This window comes from Pseudorca crassidens, chromosome 10, assembly GCF_039906515.1.
Source record: "Pseudorca crassidens isolate mPseCra1 chromosome 10, mPseCra1.hap1, whole genome shotgun sequence".
Classification (NCBI taxonomy): Eukaryota; Metazoa; Chordata; class Mammalia; order Artiodactyla; family Delphinidae; genus Pseudorca; species Pseudorca crassidens.
Window position 1 is genome coordinate 87,900,102 of NC_090305.1, and position 15,871 is coordinate 87,915,972.

The 15,871-nt window shown below is 45.3% G+C and overlaps 1 protein-coding gene across 20 annotated transcripts in view; it reads right to left on the bottom strand.

Annotated features, from left to right (window-relative positions):
* The window catches only part of FOXP1 (forkhead box P1), a 596,348-nt gene that overhangs the window by 29,112 nt on the left and 551,365 nt on the right, over positions 1–15,871 (bottom strand). For all 20 annotated transcript variants that reach the window (XM_067755193.1, XM_067755190.1, XM_067755188.1 and 17 more), the window contains 2 exons: positions 15,547–15,634; positions 2,813–2,896 (listed from right to left, as the gene is read on the bottom strand). In XM_067755193.1, coding sequence (XP_067611294.1) covers positions 2,813–2,896; positions 15,547–15,634 — 172 coding nt within the window. The remainder of the gene's footprint in view (positions 1–2,812; positions 2,897–15,546; positions 15,635–15,871) is intronic.

Sequence of the window (15,871 nt, forward strand, 5' to 3'; positions counted from 1 at the left end):
TACTATTTCAGGTGGAATAAATCAATTACAAGCAAAAGGGAGTCTTCTGCACCTTAGAACCGATCATCAGATAACTCTGTATCCCTAAAGTTGAAAGCATCAAGGGTTTGCTCTACGTCTGTCCACCCCTCCCCTTTTTTTGGGCAAAGAAGTAAAAATGTATGCAAAACACTACACGTCTACCTTTTATAATTAATTTCCCAATGCCTCACCTATACATATTTTAATAATTCCCAAATTATAAGATGGTATCTATAATAGAATTTTCTATTTTCCAATGAATGAAAAGAAGGCAGGTTCTCTCTGGCAACAGAGTGTCACACAATATCTGCTTGTCAGGCACCAATTTTTACTTCTTACATGTAAGTTACAGGATAAGGAATTTATAATGCTGCCTGTGAAGGGAACCACTTTTCATACACAAATGTGATCTTTTTTTTTTTTTTCCAAAGGGTAATACAACAGTCCATTTACATAAACTAATCCAAACAATCTATGTATTTGACAATGGCAAACCTCACACAGACGGCCTATTGTTGGTTTACATCTTGGAGTTCTTTATATTGGCTTGTAGCACGGCTCTAACTGTCAAAGGTTTGACTTGGACTCCAAATAAATGGTTATAGAAGTGCTGTGCAGCGATATTGGACTTCTTTGCAAAAGAAAACCTGCTGCGTATGAATTCAAAAGCTATTAATTTTTCAGTCAAAAATATTCGTGCCTATTTCTTTTAATAAAGAAATACTGTGCTGAGCTACTAAGAGATAATGTTGACTAGTGGTAGAGAATTTTCAACAGAGCAGTTAAAAATACATTTAGTAGGAGGTCCCCCTTCGAAGTTATAATTTTCTAGCATGTAAAACATTTTTTTAAATACTAATCAAGACAAACCTTCCTGCCCTGTGCATTTCCCCCAGGACCGCACTTTCCTGTTTATTGGCTGCCTAACACGGGTCCTCATGGAGATTCCCAAGGGTCCCTTTTGTGGCCTATGGAGGCCTATGTATATGGCGCTCCCTGCCGGCATCCAGCGCCATCGCTCGCTGAGTGCCCCGTGGGGTTTTGCAATTCCTTTTCTGCTTTTATCCCTCCTCCTCCCAAGGAGCCTCATGATCCCAAATGAGTATATTCCTAGAGTGCGGAGTCCAAACATTATTCTAGTTCTCATAGTTAATATCTAACCTCGTATCATTGGTTTTAATCCACGGAGGAAGGAGGAGATAATCGCATTCTCTCCCTTGTTGCTAGGTTTAGAGATGCAAACCCTTCAACCTGGGGAAAACCATTTCCCTAACCAAGGACAACCATCTGAAGACTTCCAGAGAGTTTCAAGCTCCCTATACCCGCTGGAGAACTCAGTGGAGTCATGCCAGGATCTTACCAATTTGCTCACCTGGGTTCATAGTATTCCCAGGACCCTCCTTAAAAGAAGGGGTTGACAGGAATAGCACGGAGAGCACAGCTGACTACTGACTCCACGATACTGAATGGCCTCCCCCTGCCCCCCTTTCTCTTGGGTAGCCTACACATTGGGTCCTACAGCCGTTTACTGCAAAATACATGGAAACCAAGGGCTCTTCCCTAGTAAAAATGGATGTGCAAAGTGTTTAATGATTTTATGTCCTATATCTCAGTAATGTGTTCTGTTTCAGACATTAATTTTGTCTGCCAACTGCATCTTGGCAGGCTACCATATTTGCTGGGTTAATAGTCTGACTCCGTTTTATTTCTATCACCATAAATCATACGTGTATGGGTGTATGTTTGCTTTATTTATAGGAAAAAAATCAGTCAAAACAGATAAACCAATACTTTGCCATTACGCCGCATCACTGCATATTGATTAAAATTGCTGGTACTAACTATAGATTGTCAACGCTCAATTAATTTTCACACAGTGACTCCAAGCAAAATCAAATAAAGGCAGTGTACCCTTAAATTTTACAAATCTTAAAAATCAAGAAGCAAAGCACCCTCTCCATTGTGAATAATCAGTTGAAGCTACTAGATTTTGAGAACTGTAAGTGTACAAGAAACACAACTGTGAAAGCGATCAATTTGCAACAAGTAATGAGGCCTAAGACAGGATTTGGGGTTCAGCTACCACACTTCCACTCTGATATTAACTGTCTGTGCTTGGTGACACTCTTGAACGTCAAATAAAAGGGAACAAGGCAAGAAGTAAGAGATTGCTAAAAGTGAAATGTAATTTCAGGGTACCATGTTGGGTCTCCTCACCGCGAAGGAGTAATGTTCGCTTCAAACTCTTCAGTGACCGTTAGATGTTCTCTGTAATTATAGCCTCTGACTATTCCGACAGTGTGTTTCCTCTTTCTTTCCTTTCTTGCAGTTAGACTGGACTGGACTATCCCTCACTCCTTTTCTCACATCCACTGCCTCTTGGCTAAACCATGCTGACATGCCTTTTTCCTCTGCTTTCCTGGTCTGGCTGTGTTCTCTCTGTGTTTCCACCATTGAGAAATCAGAAAGATTGCTTTCTGTTCTGTTTTGTTTTTTCCCTTCTAGTGAGCTCTCGGAATATGTTTTAGTACCTTGGTGTAGCATCAATCATCTGTCCCAAAGAAGAGCTGATGGTGGGGCCTCGTGGCTAACGACTGTGCCTGAATCATCCCATATCTGTCTCCCTAAATGCCCAGCACACTGCCCTCTTCATAAAAGGTAATCAGAACCAGATGGAGCTTAAGTCTTTCACTACTCAAAGCTGCCAGACTAGGCGATCCTCCGTCCTTGGGGCAGGGAAGCAGAGAAGCAACACTGTAGGGTTCCCCCACGGGCGTCATTCAGTACTTACGGGCTGAGGGGCAGTTTTGGGTTCCGTAGACTTCACGTGCAGGTGGGTCATCATGGCTTGCAGGCGCTCTTTGTCTTTTGCAAGCTGGTAGGGAGAAGACGCTTTGTTATTTCTTTGAATGCAGATGCAGTACTCCTTTAACATCCCAAATGATACACATTCCAAATCACACTATGGCCCCCTGGCACACGACAAAATGTGCATCAGTGCTTAATCGTTTTGAAATCTAGACGACCACTGCCAGGCTCCGAGTTACTAGAGGTGTTGGTGTGCGATTTCTCCACACAAGATGCACGAGCCTTTAACTGGGAAGCCCTAGACCTGCTGGCACCAAGGAGTCCCACGGAACACAGACAGCTACGAGACAAAACCGTGAATCACGCCTGTTCACCAACCTGATTCAGGAGGAAGCCAAAGGAGAATAAGCTAGGGAGCTAAAAACTCGTAAATGCATCCGTTGGGGTTGTGGAGAAACTCCTAGGCACACAGATACACTTACGCAAAATTAACTCCATCTTTCTTCACAGGTAGGCACAGGTGAAGACAGCACTGGCCAGCAACTTTGGCAAGGCAGGCAGAGAGCCCCCATTTTCGAGTGAATGCAGAAAAAGCTTACTCGTTTCACGGACTCAGTATGTGAGTACCTACTACGTGCTAGTCTCATCGTACCAAAACTTCAAGTCTCCTCATTCTATCAAACGTTATCTTCTGAAGGCACATGAGTTGCTAATTGGATGTATGCAGTAGGCACTCAGACACTACTTATTACATGCTGCCTTCTCTATGCTTGCCGTGGACTCTTTCATACACAATGGTATCTTTGATAGTTCAAGATCGTTGAGCATAGGGGACATATGACAATTATGTCTGTAAAAGAAGTGGGAAATGTATCCCCCCCCCAAAGGTACAGATATTAAGAGAACAGCTGTAGAATTTTGGGGAAATGTAGAAGAGATTAATACCAGAGAGAGAAAGGGGGGGGGGGGAGGAAGGGAGGGAGGGAGGAGAGGAGGAAGAGGGAGAGGGAGAGATAGAAAAAAAAATCTTCATTCAGTACTTTTAAAGACTATTTGTCCAAAATAATGCCTTAAAGTTGGAGAGAGACGCATTCCATCAATGTCACATAATTAACATTAAATCTTTTAAATAATAATTAGTTTTTTAAGTCTAAAATTATCTGCCCCCCCCCCCAATCAAGTAAGACTCACATTTTTAAAGCAAAGTGTGTTTTAAGGGAGGGGTATGTTTCAGGAATTGGGGCAAGGCAGAGAAAAGGGAAAGGGTACAAAAACAAGAAAGAAAAAGCTTTCGGCTTATCCTAACTGGATGACTCAGTCTCAAGCCATATCACATTTGATTTTTTTTTTTCTTTTTATTCCCTTGTGGTTCAGGGAGGAATAAATTAAGAAGAAAGAAAGAAAGAAAGAAAGAAAGAAAAAAGCCTTCTAGTGTTAGCATTTATCTTTCAACAAACAGGAAATGAAAATGATACCATATTAGGAGCCACTTTATGTTATTCACCCTCTGTTCTTTAGTCAGTTATTGAACAGCCAAACTAAAAGATGCTCTGAACACATAATGCTAAAGGAATTTAGTTTTCCAAGTGGCTCAGTTAGAACAATTAAAATGTTAGCAATGGCATTTTTCTAGTTATTTGTTTTTTTATGTAAGTGTCCTAAGTTTTTCGACGTTACAACTAAAACATTCTTAGATTAAGAAACATGTTTTGTTTTAAAATTACTGTGGAGCAGAAGGAATGGAGGCATATATATCGTTCTTTTTAAAAACAAGAAGTGGGCTTCCCTGGTGGCAAAGTGGTTGAGAGTCCGCCCGCCGATGCAGGGGACATGGGTTCGTGCCCCGGTCCGGGAGGATCCCACGTGCCGCGGAGCGGCTGGGCCCGTGAGCCATGGCCGCTGAGCCTGCGCGTCCAGAGCCTGTGCTCCTCAACGGGAGAGGCCACAGCATTGAGAGGCCCGCGTACCGCAAACACCAAAACAAACAAACAAACAAAAAACAAGAGGTGGTCTGTTGTACTGAACGTTACAAATTAAAGGGTGGGGGGTGATATTTACTGAAGAGTCTGATGAATATTAATCGTGACTTAATTTGGGGGTGAACACTGCTGATGGAGCAATTACAAAGACCAAGTAGAGGGAAATCCAAATTCCCAGCACCAAAAGAAACCATCACCTCTCTCTTCCTTCCAGATTATCTACCAGGCTGACCTTTTACTGATCAAAGGTGGTAATACCACGTGGCAAACACATACCTAGAATTTGTATACCCAGCCACCTCCATAACCCTGGTGGTTTACTGCCGTAGGGAATCTTTTCTTATTTTCCCGTGTGAATATTACTTAGAATTCATCGTCCATGTTGAGAATTATCCAGGTTCCTTATTTTGCCTCAACCTCAAGCCTACCATCCTAGTTCTGCTTTACTGTGGAAAGGTGGGCAAGGTTACAGGAAGAGGCAAAAATCCAAGTTTTTGTTGCTGTTTATATGAGTGTAAACTAGCATGTCCTATATATTCTTGGAAGGGTTTTGGATTTTTATCATCAATAACAGCTCTAACTCTACCACAAACTGTTGTAACAATTGAAGGAAAAAATCCGCCAAACTCACCTTTGGGGTTTTTTAAATGCAAAACGGCTAAAAATTCACACCTAGTGAAACCAGCTCCTCTGTCTCAAGTGCCTGTCTTGCATTTACAATACTCACTGGTGCTTCGAAAAGCCTGCAGATTCTTTAGCACTTTTTATGCCATCATTCCATGAGCTCACCATCCCCATCGATTTTCATGGCATCCCTTCATTATTATAATATGGGAATACAAACATTTAATATTAGCAAATATATTCCAGCGTTCCCTCTACTGAATCCCATGACAAGCAAAGAAAAGGAAGATGGGAAATTCAGTCCGAAGGTCAACTAAAAATGCAGCTGACAAATTTACCCGTCTTTTTATGTTGTGATATCAAGAGAGAATTACCCTCTCAAAGCTTTCCCGGTGGGTACAGGAGTACCACCCAGCATAAAAGGAATGACAACAGGACACACGTTAAGGGGAGCTGCTTGTGCAGTGTTTGTTTACATTAGCACGCTTGTGCCCCGTTCTGCAGAATGACAGCAGAGTCAAAAATGGGCTAAAAAGGACGTGGACCCAACAAGCAGACTTCGATGGATTTGAATCCGGGCTCTGCAACTCTGAGCACATTATGTAACCTTTTCAAGTATTTTGTTTCTCCTTCTAAATATGGAATAATAATCTCTGAACTTCCAAGAGTTGTTTTGAGGATTAAATAAATTCTTGCACATAACAAGCTTAGTGCTTCGAGAATGCTCAAAAAAACCTAATTCCTTCTCTCTCGTTTTTTTTTTTTTAATAGGAAAGTTAAACCAGTCAAGTCTATCGACTTCTACTGGCTGAGTATATGTTAGGAATCTGGATCAACATAACAGGGGTTCGGTGGAGTTTGCAGCTGGGCTAACTGGGGGGGGAGAATTTTGATGTTTTAAAGAAGGGAACCAGAAGCGCGGGAAAGATAGGCCCATTTCTCATGGATTTACTTCCTTGCTTCTCACTGTTATCTGTCCCTCGTCCTAAGCAAACGCTTTTTCTCCCCTCGGATGATATAGGTCATCCCCTTTTCTATTACCCATGGCCTCAAGTTAGGCTTTAGATAGTCCACACTGGGCAAGACCGTAACGGGGGTCTCGCTCCAGACTTGCTGATAACTGCCGAAGGCTAGGGGCCCCGTGCGCCACCTTCAAAGATAAAAACTAAGGGAGATTACGTTCATCCTTTCAGCAGAGAAAAGGGAACATGGTTTGGGGTTCACTGAACACAATCATTCTCTACACTGTCAGGAGGACTACTCATTTTAAGCCCAATGTGGCGGTTCTCACTTGTGAGAAAAGAAGTCTTGAAATGAGCGAAGGATTTGGGATGTGGGAAAAAATGCTGGAATTACTGAGGATGGAGAGAAGAAGGGGCCCGGCCACTCATTCGATTTCACAGAAGCCCAGACGGCTGTGGCTAGGTCAAGTCTTCTGGTCCTCGTGTCGTGTTTTACAGCTGGGGAAGCTGAGGCTCACGGGGGAGAACTTAACCCGAGGTCGTGGAGCTGGGAAGGCGCAACGCTAAGGCTAGAATCCTGGTGACAGGATGCTTGGTCTGACCTTCCTACACCGCTGTGATCCCAGACATCACCTGGGACACTGCCTGGGAACCCAGATCTCTGCCTCTCTCCCTGCCTCCATGCTGCCCTCCGTAGGCAGAACCGCGGGCAGTGGGGGCAGGGTGGAATGTGCAGTGTTACCCAGGTTATGAGGCGGCGAGTCCGGGTTAGTGCAGTGGTGATCCCCAGATTCACGGGGATCTGACCTAATCTTGCTGAGCCCAGTCCTCCAGGGGACAGACGAGGGAATAGGTGCTTCTAAGAAAGACCCCAAGGGTCCAAGTCTAACGAGGTACGTTGGGAAGACACCACTCTCTTCCATGGACTGAGCGTGCCTTACAGGGGGGCGGTCTAGACTTCCTCAGCAGGTTTGCATACAGTGACGGCCCCAACACAACTGACGGAGGAAGAATGGATCTTGTCACCTGGGGTCTCTGACGGGCGTACGATCCAAAGGAGAAAAACAAGCCAAAAGAAAAAAGAAAAAAAAAGCGGCAACTGGAAGGAGGAGAAATGAAACTCTTCTAACCAAACTGAGTATTTACCAAATAGCTGTTTTCCAGCCACTGTCTCTAACTGTGGTCATGCGCAGGCCTTCACAGCTCGGTCTTGAAGGCCAACTCCAGCTCTCAGGGGGTAGGCAACCTACGGCTCATTTCACCCCAATCGAAGAATTTCCCGACTTGTACTGTATTCTGTCACCATCTTAACATTCCTCACATGTTATTATTAAAGACTCTCTTGACATTTCAAGCAGACGCACACTGATACTCTGTCATAGTCTAGGAATTCTAATGCTCCTGGAGTAAAGCAGGATTTTAGACTATGAAAAAGCAGCGTCTTGGTCTTCCAAGGGGGGATGCGGAAGTGAGACACGCAGAGACCCTGCGTCTCTCGGCCCCTGGCACGGAGCAGTGGCAACATGAAGCTACGATGCTACTAGGACTTCTCTTTCCCCAGCACCTCTGAGCCTATTCAGAGAGAGTCACGAGGCTCTAGGAGGCCACCGCTGTGAGGAACTGTCCTGAGAACTGCTTTGAATGGGGTCAGAAAGGTCCAAAGGGGGACCCGTGACGGATAATATACTTGCGAAAGTCCAGGAAGTTGTGATTACAAACAGCCCCGCTGACGGTAGAGGCATCACAGGTGAAGTCCCCAGTCACTGGTTTGTGTTAGGCTTACTGTCTCTCCCTCTGCTATTTGCAACTTGTGCACTTTTCTTTCTGCTGACATTTTCTTAGAGCTTACAGTTCCTGGGGTAGATGGATTTGGAAAACTTCAGAATGAGCCCGGTGCCGCTGAGCTCCAGCCCTGGCCCCGCTGCCACGACTGCTGGGGAGAAAGCTCCTCGAGGCAGAGGACAGCGTGGCCTCACCAGCCAAGTTTCAAAACCCTCAGTCTGTAAGGCCTGGGTGTGTGCAGAGAACCTCATGGGGTATAGCAGAGCAAAAACTGGCCACCCCAAAATGTCTCTCTGGCATGCAGATTATTTCGAGCTGAAAAGACTCAAGGCCCAAAAGACTCAGACACTTTGACCTTCCCTGCAACTGCCTAAAAGAATTCAGAGGGCCTGTCGGAACAGAGGCATCACCAGCAGGATCTGCAAAGAATATGGGCTAGGAGGTAGGGGGTGGGAAACTCGGCAGGGCCCAGAGATCAGAGTCCACTCTGTGTCCCACTGTCTCCGCGTGGTCCCACAAAGATTTATTTACCAAACATTTACTTTTCCATTGCCCTGTGAGGTGCCTTCCTCCCCTCTGAAGGCCCAAACCCCTACCCCCAACACCCTCTTTTGTCTTTAGCTGAAGATGGTATTTATGGTGAGGGTTCTGGCCATTTTGATAAGTGACTCCGTTTTTCCCTGGGTCACTGCCGTGTATACACGCTGCTACACTTTTGTTTGATTTTCTCCTGTTACTCTGTCTTCGTGTCAACTGAACTCTGAGGCCAGCCAGAAGAGCCCAGACGGGGAGAGGAAAATGTGCCCCTCCCTAACAGGGCCATGACGACCCCTGTGTAAAAAGCCATAGAGCAGCACTGGGCAAGCGAAGGAAGATGGGTTACAAAGGCTGGGCTACAATCCCAGGGTCGGCCCATCACCTGCCATTAGCTTTGGACAAGTTAATCAGATCGTCTATACCTCAGTTTCCTCTTTTGGAAGCTGGGAGGGCACCAGTTACTTCTCTGACTCTCAGAGGACCGTCATTGTTAAGATCACCATCCGTTTCGTAACACCTTCTCAGAGAGCAAGAAGAAATACTCCATTAAACATGCTCATGTTAATCATGTAGGAGACACATACTGATTTCCAAAGGTGAGATTCACCCTTTGAAACATGACTCTCGGGATGGAGGAAATAGGGTAGAATCTACTCACAGAGGGGCTGTGAGGATTCAGTGAAGTTAAGGGTAAAGGCCCTAGGACAGTGCCTTGGCGATACAGTAGGAGCTCGATAAACATCCTTTCAAATGGCTTCCGAGCTCCTTTAGGAAACAGTTACAAGCAGAATATGGGCAATCCACAGATCTCTCCTACAGCCGACGGATCCCAGTGGATTGGGAGGGTAACCAACTCATCCCAGTTTGCCCAGGACTCTCCTGGTTCGGAAACTGAAAACCCCAAGTCCCAGGACTCCCCGAGTCCCAGGTAAGCAAACTGCGATGGCTGGTCACCATCCCATCCTGTTGAACAGAGAGTTGAATTTTAAAAAGAACACAATAGTCTTCCACTTTCCTTCTCCCTCCACTACAACCTAGGCATATTCTCAAGAGGCTCCTTTGGGCTGGAATGTCCTTGCCAGGAGCTCTTTTCCCTGACACCTCCACATTACAGGAAGGAAGAAGCTGCCTTACTTATCTAGATCCAGGGCTTGGAACACACTAGGTGCTTGATGAACAGCGACTGAATGGAGTCAAATGACTCACGCATACAAGGTCTGCACCCCTCCACCCGCACTCCCTGCCGGGGGCCAGGCAGTTCATCCCCATGGGCTGGGTGGCTGCTTCTCCCCTTGGCTGCTTTCAGTATTCACTTTCAAGGGTCTCGAGGCTGAGGGCTTGTGGGGAGGCTGTCCTGAGGTGTGTCCCCCGACACATGCTGCGCCCTGGACATGACACGCAGGCCGAACCCCCCAGGCTCCTTTCTTCTTTCCTTCAAAGTCCATCTTCATACACCAGAGAGGCTGAGCTAAGGACTGAGCAAGGTCACACGGTCACGCAACAGATTAAAAAGAATAAACACGGCCAGAGAACTGTATCTATACCACGAACGTCTCAGCTTTCCAAGACAGGCAAGTCCATCAGAAGACTGTTTTCGCTTGTTGTCTGTTAGACTGGATGCTTTTCCCTTTTTCCAAAACGGAATTCTGACCCAGCCACCGACATACCTTATCCCCAGCTCGATGGCTGAGTGAACCCAAATAACCGGATGAATATGGGTTTAAATCTGGGGGACAGCAGGTGCTCAACTCTCACGGAAGCTTCAGGTGCTTCCTTACAAGGCTGGCCATGGCACTGGGGGGATGGGGGGGCGACCCTGACTCTCAATACATCCCCACTCCCTGTGTCTCTGCCCCTCCGTCCTGTGGGGAGGGAGCCTTACGCTCATGACCCACGTGAGAGCGTGCACGCCGACGGCGGGGATTTCCCCTCCGCTTCTAACTCATTTCCACTGACTGCCTATCATCCAGAAGGTGACTCTTGTCAACAGAGAACATCTAACAGGTGGAATCTTAGAATACATCCCCTGACCTCAAAAAGGACATTCCCTGCCCTCGACCCAAATGATTTCTATGGTGTCCGTCTGTCTTCATGCTAGGTGCCTACGTGCACAGTGCAGAATCTCACGTCACTTCTCGACTTGCTGGTAAGGGTTGGGGTTAATCCCCATCCCGTCCATTGACAAATGTCAAAAAATTACAACTGCCTCTGTAATAATGAAATGCAGTTAGAAACATTCCAAAGGGCTTCAAATGCCCACTAAGATGTCTTTTTGACCACCGTCGCCCCCCACTCCCCGGCCTTCTCTCTCAGTGAGACCAGTAACAGGGTGGAACATGAGAACTGAATTAACCAACCTTTCTCTGTCAACAAGCTCTACATAAGGAGTCCACTGCTAAGAAGACGTGCATTATATATTTTGATACCTTCCAACAAAAATAAAAACAAGACAGATGCATCTCACTCCCAGTGCTGCACAGATAGGTCTAAGCCAGACTCCATAACCCATCATCTTGATTTCTGCCTGGTCGCTTGAACTCTGCCACGAGAATCTTAAAGGCTTTTCCTTCCTTTTGGTTCGAGTGCAGTGTTGTACACAGAGCACCATAAAGGGAAACATGGCCAACCACACTATTCTCCAAGGGGAACGATGCTGATTTTTAAAAAATTGCATAAAATTCTTTAGGGAGGTCTGACTGTCGGTAAGAAACGCAAGGGCCTCCTGTTTGGGGTCAGAGTTGAGGTGTCTGGGGTTTAGATCTGGGGGCTGGCAAGAGACACGGGACAGCACTCCAGCGGTTTTCCCTGGCTTTGGTCACGTCTGGGACTGACTCTGTCCTCCCGAATTCTCCAGTGGAATCCTTTCACAATGATTCTCCAGGGTAGACATAACGAGCCTCTGTTGATCTCTACTGTAAGATCCAATTTGAGCTTACTGGGTTTGTTTTTACAGTGGGGGCGCACGTGTGACCTCTCTCCCAGACGTGAACACCAGAGGCCTCGGGACTGCTCTGCAGAGAGAGTCTGGGTGGTGGTCTCATCTTGCTCTACCAGTGATCACCCTTTGGGAATACGCTCAGGCCCTGATTGCTCTTTCCTGTAGTGCAAAGTGGCACCAGCGGTTTTCACATTCGAGTTAATAAATGGTAATTGTGTAACAGACTCTGAGCTACTCGGAGGTTCAGGTACTTCCTGGACCGGGAAATGCCTTCTTCAAGGGAAACAGAAGCAGCCTTTGGCTCAGTCACATACAAGGCATGCCCCATATGTCAGTCTGCTGTTGGGAGAACCGAGAGGTGACGGTGGGTGATGCCAACGGGAAACGAGACAGAAAGGCTGCGGAGACACAAGAACACCCTTTCCATGTAGCCTAGCCGCTGCACAGACCTGGCTTCCCCAATACCTCGGGTTCTCTGGGCACAAGGATGATTAGTTAAGTCAATTAAAAAGTACACTTCCAGACACGGGTGCATGAAATGGCAAATGGAAATACAAACATCAGACAAACAGGAAGCCTCAAATGGGTCTGGCTGTGAGTATAACTGTACTTTGCCCCAAACTCTCCCAAACAGACCGGGTCTGCCACCCAAAGAGTCTCCATCTGGTCCTTGATAAGGGCATCGGGCACAGAAAACTGCTGACATTTTCTTGTGCATTTCATCTGATTAAATATCTAATGGGTAAAATCTGTTTGGGTTTGGCCCTTATCTAGCATTGAAAGTCTCTTTGGAGCACGCTTCTGATGTTTCCAAGAACGCATCAGTGTCAGCGAACACTACCCAATGAATGAACAGTGCCACTGGAGAGCTATTTATTTATAGTCTACTTTTTTTTTTCTAGAGAATAAGAACCAGGAGGGCAGCCCGATCCATTTCACTCATCTCATACTCCTTAGTGGCTCCTACAAGGCTCTTGCCATGTTACAGGCTCCGGGTAATGTTTGCTAAATGCATGAGTAGACAAATGGACGGATGAATGAATATCCCTCAGCCAGCTCTCCGCGACCCCCAATATCGGCAAGTATAATAACTGCAGGTGAAGCTGCCCTTGGGGGAAACTGACCAATATGGTGACTAGACTGGTTTTCTATACCGAGGCAAAGAAGGATGAAGTACGAAGGGGCGAGCCGACCTTTAGGGAGCCAGGAACCTAAGGGAACAAGTTGCTAATAACGTGATGCAAATTGTTTTCTTCTGCTCCTCTAGATCAGGAATTGCTTGGGAAACTTCTTCTGCAAGGGCCAGCCAGCTAGTAAATATTTTCAGCTTTGCAGACCATCGAGACGCTGTTGGAATTCCTCAACTTTTCTGTTGTAGAGCACAAGCAGTCACGGATAACACGTAAATCAATGGGCATGGCCGTGTTCCAACACAACCTTATACGTGGATGCTGAACCTCGAGCTTCATATAATTTATTCTTCCTTTGATTCTTACCTCCCCTACCCCAACTACTCAGAGTGTAAAGACCTTTCTCAGCCCGTGGGATTCGGCCCAGGGTCTGTAGTTTTCCAAGCCCTGCTCTCGACAAGCACCGTGTCCTCGTTGCAGCAACGCTCTCAAGCTTGGAAGACACTGAACTCTTCGGAATGAGCCCCGCCTTCCTCCATTAAAGCAAACTCGCTGGCAAAAACGTTATAAGGAACATCACCGGTTAACTACCACATAGTAACTTCTGGCCAGGTGATCGTCTTTGATTCCAATCAAAAGTTGAAAAGCCAGCCTTGGGTTTGATGTAGGACTGGAGGATGAAGGGAAATCTATGACTACGTGAAATCCACAAATAATCCAAGAGTCATCTTATCGGTCTGTACCACTCCCAGGCCACATGCGCCAAAACTCAACATTAAAGCTGCCAGAAGATAACCACCTGACTTACTGATCGTCTAACTCCTTTCCTTCTCCCACCCGCTTCCTGTGGAGGGTGAGGAGTAGTGAATAAAAGAGATAGTCAGTTCCTGAGTAGTTAACGGTGGCCCCGCACTCAGATTTGCAGTCTGGAACGCCAACCTAGGTGAACCATCACCTCTGGTAAACAGTTTATTCTAGCTGATCATTAAAAATTTAATTTTGTCAATTAGATACAGAAATGCAGGAACTTGGATCACTTTATAAACACCACCACGGAGACATGTAAATTCAGGTAGCCGTAGCCATGGAGTTTGTTTTGTTCAACCCAATGCTTTAAGGGCTTCCTATGCTTCAACCACCAGTGAACTCTGGGGGTGAGATAAATATACTCCTTCTTTCCTTCCCAACAAACGTGCTAAATTTAAACATGTTTCCAAAGGCTTATGTAAGAATTTGGGGATTTTACGATGCGCCCTTTGCCTGTATAAATATCCCACTGTCCTAATAAGTTCATATCTGTAGTCTGAATGGAAAAATATTAACTACTTAAAGAAAATAACTTTTGAGACGTTCTGACTAAAAATAAAATGTGATTTGTCATATAAGATGATAACTAATTAAAAAAAAGATCCTTTCTATCCTGAAAGTCAAAACAAAAAGTTTAAGTGTGTGTTGGCTGATTTTTCTCTGCAACTATTTGAAGCTGTAAATGACTTAACTCAGTAAAATTCCAAATGTAATTATCTTCTGTACTTAGCCTAGGGCTCTCCATATATCTCGGCATTGCTGTCTTGCATACAAAATAGGCCTTTCGATGGCTGGTAACAATATAATGTACAACATTGTTTTAATTTCCCCGAGTCGGCTAACCTCTTGCCTACACTGAACCAGCCAGAGGAAGAAGCCACAGTGAGTCATCAAGCACTCAACAGCATTTTGGAACTCGGCTGCGTAAATGGGGTTTGTAGGGTCAGCCTTTTGCAACTGTACGTTTTAATAATCTCCATTTCTGACCCAATTTTTACTTTTAGAAACAAATTTTCTATTAATTACACCAAGGAGGGAATTACTGTTAAAATATGGTGGGGTTCATCAACAAGTTACATCAGGAAGTAGAACCCACACTTAAAGTGCCCCTCACCCAGATGTGATGCACAGGAACGTTTGCTGAAGTTAATTTTCTGTAGTCATAAAGCACATTCCTCATGGCCCAGTGAATTTCCAAATACAAGACTCTCTCTCTCTCTCTCTCTCTCTCTCTCCCCCTCCACCTACACACACACATACACACACACATCTATATATATCTGATATCCACATGATATATATACCTAATGTGTGTTTATATGTACGTGTGGGTGTAAGTGTACATATTTAAAATTTGTGCAGTGAACTCTCAATTGTTCTCAGTGATGGAGAGAAAAAGGGGACAATGAAAAATGAGGCATAAATCCACACATAGTTTCTATTTTAACTCTGGAGAACAGCCTTGCATGTGTGCTGGCTCGCTCAGTCTTGCCCACACACTCACGTGCTCGCTCGCTCTCTCTCTCTCCATTCATTCACTCCCCATCTCTCTCCCCAGCTTGTTTTCCTAACTTCGGGTTAATAATATTAGCAACGGAGAGGGCTTAGACCAACAACAGATAACCAGAAAAGTTAAAAGGAGAAGAGAGAAGGGAGGTAAAGCGAGAGAGAGAGATGGAAGAGCTAAAAAGCAGAGGCTGAGGGTTGGCGGCATATACAGGGATGCACAGAACTTTGAAATGTCTGAGCGGCAGTGCCCAAGAATGAACTGGAGCTGAACCTTCCCAAAGAGAAAAGTAAATAAAAGACAATAAAATAAAATAAGATAAAAGAAAGGACAACAACAGGTTTTGAACCTTCCATTCAATAATGAGTACACAGGAACTCATTACAGAACACTACAGAAATTTGGAAGTGGAGGAATACTGAGGTAATATCAAAAATAAATGTGGTTTTACCTGTAGCTCTAACTGCTGTACAACCTGCATTTGTACTCTACATTGGGCTGTACTTCTATCGTCCAGCGCATGCTCACTGTTGAGATGTCTGCAACAATACATAGAAAATCATTAAGTGAAGTGGAGAAACAAAAAGGAAAAATTAAGTTACCAGGATGTTCACGCATCAACCAGGCAGTGGGTCTAAGTTCCCAGTGGATCACAGTCCTGCGGGGGGCCTGCCCTTTTCTGTTCCCACCACTGAAAACTGTTATTACGGATAATTGAGTACACTGTTAGCACCAAAATAAAAGGCTTCCAGGGAGAAGTTCTGCAGGGCAACTGG